This window comes from Chrysochloris asiatica, unplaced genomic scaffold (genome assembly GCF_000296735.1).
Source record: "Chrysochloris asiatica unplaced genomic scaffold, ChrAsi1.0 scaffold00175, whole genome shotgun sequence".
NCBI lineage: Eukaryota > Metazoa > Chordata > Mammalia > Afrosoricida > Chrysochloridae > Chrysochloris > Chrysochloris asiatica.
In genome coordinates, this window is record NW_006408693.1 from 4,599,654 (window position 1) to 4,607,790 (window position 8,137).

An 8,137-nucleotide genomic window follows, 5' to 3' on the forward strand; every position below is an offset into this window, starting at 1 on the left:
GGGCCTCCCAGGTTGGTTAAAGATCCCAAGATGTCTGGGCGAAAACTTGCTCTAAAAACCGTTGACTGGATAGCCTTTGGGGAGATCACACCATGAAACCAAAAGACTTTTGCTAACTCTCTGAAATCCTGGGATGAGATTCTCACCTCCAGGTTGGCTGCTGTACCTGAGGCACCACCAGCTATCGACTGGGCTTACTATAAGGCCAATGTGGCCAAGGCTGGCTTAGTGGACGTCTTTGAGAAGAAGTTTAAAGCCCTGAAGATCCCAGTGCCAGAAGATAAGTTTACTGTCCTGGTGGACGCTGAAGAAAAAGAAGATGGGAAGACCAATGCTGAGTTTGTGTCTCTTTCAAAGACTAGAATTGGGGAATAAGAGAAACAACTGGAAAAGATGAGGATCAGTATTCCATTTGACCAGATGACCTTTGATGACTTCAATGAAGTCTTCCCTGAAACCAAATTAGGTAAGACAAAGTATCCCTATTGGCTTCATCAGCCAATTGAAAATTTATAAACTTGACATTGAAAGGAGGCTCTGGCCCTGGTATGATGAACTCTGAACATTAAAACTGCAAATAATTAAAAAAACAAAACAAAAACTAAGATGTCAGTTTGTGGAGTAAGCTGTGCCTGACTAAATTGATGTCACTTCATATGCTTGGGAAAGTTGGACAGTGGATAAGGAATACCATAGAAGATGCATTTGAATTATGGTGTTGGAAAGTACCATGGACTGTCAGCAGAACAAACACATCTGTCATGGAAGAAATAGAGCCAGAATTCTCCTTAGAAGTTAAGAAGGGGAGACTGCGTCTCTTGTACTTCGGACATGTGATCAGTCCCTTGAAAAGGATATCATGCTTGGAAAAGTGGAACATTATTGAAATAGAGAAAGTCCCACACTGAGATGGATTGACACAGTGCCAGCAAAAATAGATTCAACTGTATTAACTGTTATAGGGATGGCACAGGGCTGGGCAGTGTTTCATTCTGTTGTGTATGAGGGTGGTATGAGTTGGAACTGACTAAGTGCCATCTAACAACAACAACAACCTATTGTGTTTGTTCTTTGTGCTCTTATACTTCCCTTTTTTTTTTTTTTTTTAACACTAAGACAGGGCACTAGTATCCTTGTGTCCTTTGGTTGCTCAAAGCCTCCTCTCACTAAGCTATCTCTTCAGTATGTTTTTCTCTGAAATTCGCAAGCTCTGTGTTACTCTTTGTGAACTTACTCACATGAAAGCTGCATCCCTTAAACTGGTAATAGGAAAAAAAAAAAAATCTGAGTAATTAACTTCCAAGACATAGACTTGCTTATAAAAGAAAATAAACTTGTAAAATCCTCAATTTATGTGAAATTGGTGGGATTGTGCAGAAATTATTTTATGATTTACTTTACAACATCCTAAGGAGTCCTAGTGTGGCACTGTGGGTTAAGGTGCTAGACTGAAAAGTAGGTTTGAGCCACAAGGTTAGTGGTTCAAGCTCACCATTTGCTCTTTGGAAACCCAAAAGAGGGTCACTATGGGTTGGAACAAACTCAGCGGCACTTACCAACAACTAAAAGCAGGCAATGGTTCTAACCAGTGAAATTACAAATCAAGGTTCAAAAGTTAACATATACTTGTTCCTTTATATATACGCATTGTGCATATAAAGATTACGACAAACCATAGCTTCCAGTATCTTCTCATCTCAGAAGATGATTATAAACTGGCTACCATATTATTTAAGATAACCTGTGAAAGAGATTCCATGTGCATGCACTCCAGTATGAGATAATACTAGTCAATTTTCTTATAGAAGGAACTAGATTTTCATTATTTGTATAAGAATCAAGGTAGAAGCTACAGAAATCAATGTAGAACTTGACTGGGTTAAACTAATTTCTTCTCAGATAATCACTTAATAACTTCGAGCAAATATTGCAGCCATTCAGGCAATGCACTGTGATCACTAGATATAAAACAAGTCATAGTGCAGTTCTCAGAAAGTCAATAAAGAAACATCTTACAAAGGATTCAATGCGTCATAGATTCACATGCAACTTCCTTTTACAGTGAGCCCCGTTATCAAAAGCCAGAGAATAATGTTTATAATATCATGGATACTTCCTTTATTATAAATATATTTTATAGATATATTCTGTTTAAGCATTCAGGAAACTATTCAGCTTTACCCTAAATTCTAAACATTAAAATAATTGAAATTCTACACACATATATTATTCTTAACCCTTGAGATTTTATAACCTTATTGTTTACTTTTAATTCTATAATGTCATTACCCAACTCCTTTTTCATGCTGTTTAACAATATCTATAAAAGACTTTTTTCTTTGATCAAATTATACTCAATTTAGTTTATATTTGCTTTTTAAATTATATTGAATTTAATTATTTATAAAATAGAAAAGACAAGCATTATACCATTTGAATGGTAGATGTAGTAAACAGGAATTTTATTGTTAACTTATGTTTGAGTGTCCATTTCCAATATTTAAAACTAGAGTCCTTCCAAAACAAGAAACAAGTTAACACATAGGAGATAATTCCATTGTAAAGACTGAATTGTTGTGCTTGGATGACCTTGCAATGTTCACAAATAATTACTGGTGAAAATTAGAATTAGTTGAAAAGTAGTTCTCAGTGGTCAGTCCCTTCAATCATAAGCTTGATATGTAGGTGACTACGTGGACTCTGGTTTAGAAACTGTACATCATTCCATGAATAGAATAAATGCCAGCATTTGTCATATTTAGAAAGCTTCTGAGACTACATCACAGAATAGTTCTCCTCTAGAGAAAAATATATATATTATTTACATCATATTTTATCTATATTTGTATGTTGTTTTGTTGTTCTGTGGTGTTCAGTCTTTTCTAACTCATTGTGACCTTATGAGCAACAGAAAAAAAAACACTGCCGGTCTACACCATCCACCATCCTTACAAACATTAATATGCTTGAACCCATTGTTGCAGCCAGTGACACTCCATCTCCTCGAGTATCTCTCTTTCACTGACACCGAGCATGATGTTCTTTTCCAGAAATGGTCCCTTGTCCAAAGTACATGAGATGAAGTCATGCCATCTCTGCTTTGAGGAGCATTCTGGCTGTGCTTCTTCCAAATAAATTTGTCTGTTCTTGAGAGAGTCCCTGGTATATTCAGTATTCTTTACCAACACCATAACTCAAATGCTTCAGTTCTTTAATTTCTCCTATTCATTGTCCAGCTTTCCCAAGCCTATTAGATGATTGAAAATGCTATAGCTTGGCTTAGGTGCACCTTAGTCTTCAAAGTGGCATCTTTGCCTTTTAACACTTTGAGGTCTTTTGCAGCAGATTTTCTCAGTGCAAGATGTCACTTAATTTCTTTACTGTTGTTTCCGTGCATGTTGATTGTGGATCCAAGTAAAATGAAATCCCTAACAACTTCAGTCTTTTCTCCATTGTCATGTTGCCTATTGGTCCAGTTATGAAAATTTTTGTTTTCTTTATTTTGGGTGAAATCTATACCAGAGGGTGTAAGTCTTGATCTTCATTAGTAAGTGTTACATGTCTTCTTCATATTATGCAAGCAAGTTCGTGTCATCTGTTAATGAGTCTTCTTCCGGTCTTGACATAGCATTCTTTTTCATATGGTCGAATTTTTCTGAATTTTTGCTCAGCATAGAGATTGAACTATAATTGTACAAGACACTGATTAAAAGGAGGAAATAAATAGTTTTGTAATTTCTGACATAGTATTTAGTGACACTGAAAAAAAAATTTGTTAAATAAAAAATAGCATTTATTTTCTTTCTCTATTATAGTGGTGGTGGTGTGCCATGGAGTCGATTCTGACTCATAAAGACCCTGCATAAGGTTTCCGAGGCTGTAATCTTTACGGGAGCAGAAAGCCCCATCTTTCTCCTGTGGAACCTCTGGTAGTTTCGAACTGCTGACTGTGAGGTTAGCAGCCCGACTTGTAACCACTTCGCTACCAGTTCTTTTATAGTAATGTACAAAAATAGCCTATTTACTGAATTACAAAAGGAAAAAATCATTTGGAAAAAGTTGATAATGGTTTTCATAGATGTTATAATAGTGCATAGAACTTTGTGTTGACAATTAATTTTCTTTTTCCAAGAACACTGATGATTAAAATAATGTGATTGAAATATTAGTAATGAACTATGAAATACATAGTCCATTGTTTTCAAATAAAAATAAATTAAAATAGGGTATTATACAGATCAAATTAAATTAATTCTTAATTTTTGCGATGTTGAAGTGCAAATTTTTATCATGCCTTTTTCCTGTTTCATAATCACATAAATATAATTTTAAATCTACTACACATGAGCTTTGCAGCATACCTGCTTCTATCTAATATTTTTAAGTAGAAGAAAAGAGAGTTATGAGCAAACCAGCAATGCGGTCTCTCTCTTGCTTGCTGTAGAGGCAAGAGCACTGAGGTGTTGATGTGATGCTGTTAACTTACAGTGGTGCTGCCTTTCTTCTTTACCACTGCTTACCTCATGGATTCCACCGCTTCCCTTTGGGATTCCTCATTAGCCTTCAGGCAATGTTTGGGTGACCCATGAAGAAATGGAAAATCTTGCAGCTCCAGCAAAAACGGTTAGTCTCTACTGGTTTATTGAAACTGAAGAAGAAAATTATTTTTGCTACTATTTTGATTTAAAAAACAACAACAACACACTATTGTTTAATGTAGACCAGGAGCACTAGTGTGTGCTTAGGTTGCTATATGCAATAATAAGTAAGATTTTTTTCATTATAATTTGATTTTAAGCTACTCACTTGATATTTTTTCAATGAAGCAGGGCTAGGTAGTCTTAATATAAGAATGTTTAAAATGGCAGAGCATAATCAAGACATTTTATTTATGGATTTTGCAACATTGATTTTTTTAGTATTATATATCACTTATTATTGACATAGTCACAGATGATGCATGATGTTAAGCCCCATGAATCTTTTAAAAGTATATATTGAAGGCTCATTTAAAATATAACTGTCCAGTTGTTTCTGGTCTTCTCAGTATTCTTTTGATTTGATAAAACTTAAATTATAAAAAGAGAAGTTATTTTGCTATTTTCAAGAACAAGTTTTCAGGTGACTAGTTGTAATTGTTGGCCTTTAAAATATGCACATATTGTTGACCTTTAAAATATGACATTTTTATGTAAAGTAACAGTAGTGGCATGTAATACATGTTATTTTTAGAAACTTTAAAAAACAATTTCTCATCAGTTTTATCTCTACTTGAATGATTGAAATCTATTTTATTACCGCAAAATTATTTTATATGTAAACTATTACTTTTAAACCTCATTAATTTGTTTCAAATAAGTTTTCTCATATGTATATATTTGAACCAGAAAGTTTGAATTGTAATTCATTGTATTTGGGAAATCCTTCTCTTTGAAGAACTAAAGGTTGGAAATAATGATATCAAATATGTCATATATGTTTTTATTTAAAATTGAATTGATTAAAATCTATGCAATATTCCTTTAACATCTATATCAATTTGCATGGATCTGACTAAGAATCTGTGTGCTTATTAATCTGTTCATAATAATCAACATTTTCAGTAACCAACAATTTTGCTTTTTCTAGAAAAATTTTACTCTATTCATTTGACATTAATTTCTGTTTGCTTGCATTATTAATGATTCCCTGCTGCTAACACAGAAAGAAGCTGAGGAAGGAAGCTGGGCCCAGGTAGGAAATCCATATGCTTTATTGAAGTTCCTGTCATCTTGTAGGCTATGAGGATGAACGGTACAGAAATTATCATATCTTATGATATAAAACCTCACTTAGTTTATGATTTTACCAATAAGTATTCTTAAATAAATGTTATATTTGATACTATATATGTCCTTTAAAATCATAATATTGTACAAAGAAGTTTATTATCAATTCATAATTATCTTTTCTGAAACTATTATCTCTCTTTTTTTTAACCCCTCAAAATGATGTGGGACTTAAATTTCTCTAAAATCCCCTAGGATATGTTTAATTAGGAATTATTCAACTTAGATCTAAAGAGTAAAAAGAGATATATATGGAGTGTCTGAGGCACTAAAGAGTAATAGTTTTTGACAGTTGAAACTGAAGTGACTGTGGATTACCACTCAAATTATATGAGCTAAAAACTGCACTTTGAAAAAAACCTATAGCAATATTGCAATGAAGCTGTGTACCTTTTCAGCATTATGCTTGCTTTATAGTTGAAAGGATAAATGCAAGTTTCCAAAAGGAAATAAAAGTGTCCAATGAGACTATAACCTTTAGCTATAACAAAGAGGTGGCAGTGATAATATGCCCTTTATTTAGCCAATCTGTAAATTAGGACCACATTCACTTTTGGTATGTTTAATAAATTCATCATTTTTAAGAGTTTGCCACACACAAAAAATGTGGGAGTGCCTAGAAGTAATTGCATTAGAAATATGTGATAGTTAGAATTATGAATTTAGAGTATAACAAGGAACGAAGTAGTAAAATTAAAAAGAATAATCGCTCTGAAACAAAAAATGGTATGGGGGTGCTAGTTGTATTTGGTTTTCATTTTAACTATAAGGATATTTTAAATTGTTATTTTAAATAATAAGATTATTTGTCTTCGATTTTTATTATATCTATCTTATCTAAGTACAGAATCTATAGTGATTCATTTCCAGAAAAGACTGACTCTTTCTAATGATAACTTATGAACTTTGGGCTGCCTGTTTTAATAGGTAACAAAAATGTCCATATTAAACTTCCTAATTTTGTTCTACCTCATTGCTGCTTTCTCTCTTCATTTACTGACATTTCTATTTAACATCAAAGTTTGTACTACAGTAATGACAGTTGTGGCGTTGAGAAGATGGGAATTTTTTAATTTTAAAACAAAGCATAATTTTGAATATGTAAATGAAGAAAAATTATATAAACTAACAACATAAAAGAATTTTAAATCTGAGAATTTATAACACTAATGTTAATTCCCTTATTAACAAAATAACTTTTTGAATAAGATGTAATTACATTTGAGAATATGTATAGGCATCAATTCTTATAAATCTGGTCTCAATTCCTTTTTTTACTAAAGTAAACAAAATACTTATAGGTTAAATACCATATCAGATTTGTTTCCACACAGCATGCTAATTAAATATTCATGATAATAGCTAATGGTCTCCAATTACCATCTCATTTTATTGGTTAAGAAACTTGACTGCTATAAAACAATTCTAGTGTCCGGTTTTTCTACAGACCCTGGCTTATGGAGATATGAACCATGAATGGATTGGAAATGAATGGCTTCCCAGTCTGGGGTTACCTCAATACAGAAGTTACTTTATGGAATGCTTGGTAGATGCAAGAATGTTAGATCATCTAACCAAAAAGGATCTCCGTGTCCATTTAAAAATGGTGGATAGTTTCCATCGGTAGGTTCATTTCAAAGAATAATTACAGTGAAACAATGAATAATGTGTATTTAGTAAAACAAAAAAAAATATATAGATGCTTATGCAATAGAAAATATGTACTAGCCAAACAGTCAGAGTACATCCATTTTCAGGGAGTAAATTGAAGAGAAACTCTGGTGATGCAGTAGATTAAGCATTGGGCTGCTAACCACAAAGTTAGCAGTTCAAAATCACCAACTTTTTGTCAGTCTTAGGAACCTTATGGAGCAATTCAACGCTATCCTATAGGGTCACTTAGAGTCAGAATTGACTCACTGACAGTGGTTTGAATTTTGGGTTTATCTAATGTAGAGCCATGTGCATATTATGTGCCCAAAGAATAATACATGAACAGAATTCTCCTCAAGCAATATAAATCTTTCTTTTCTATATTAACTTTAGAAATCCATAAGTTTATCATTTTATATATACATAGTGATTACAAATTGGGCTGCTAACCTCAAGGTTGGCAGTTCAAAACTACCAGCAGTTTCTCAGGAGAAAGATAAGGCGGTCTGCTCCTGTAAAGATTTACAGCCTCGGACTCCACAGTACTTAACAACAACAGCATGTTTATATGACAGTCCTATTGTGGTGCTGTGGACTGCACTAGACTGCAAGGTCATATTTGTGCTACTGATTTTGTATCATAGTTTAGTGTTTTT

At 33.2% G+C, this 8,137-nt stretch overlaps 1 protein-coding gene and 1 pseudogene across 9 annotated transcripts in view; both read left to right on the top strand.

Moving 5' to 3' along the window:
• The window catches only part of PPFIA2 (protein tyrosine phosphatase, receptor type, f polypeptide (PTPRF), interacting protein (liprin), alpha 2), a 749,227-nt gene that overhangs the window by 696,696 nt on the left and 44,394 nt on the right, over positions 1-8,137 (top strand). For 4 of the 9 annotated variants that reach the window (XM_006871823.1, XM_006871825.1, XM_006871827.1 and 1 more), the window contains 3 exons: positions 4,561-4,623; positions 5,704-5,733; positions 7,258-7,451. In XM_006871823.1, the coding sequence (XP_006871885.1) occupies positions 4,561-4,623; positions 5,704-5,733; positions 7,258-7,451 (287 nt within the window). The remainder of the gene's footprint in view (positions 1-4,560; positions 4,624-5,703; positions 5,734-7,257; positions 7,452-8,137) is intronic. The other 5 variants (XM_006871824.1, XM_006871830.1, XM_006871826.1 and 2 more) reach the window with 4 other exon arrangements.
• LOC102819809 lies at positions 31-516 on the top strand (annotated as a pseudogene).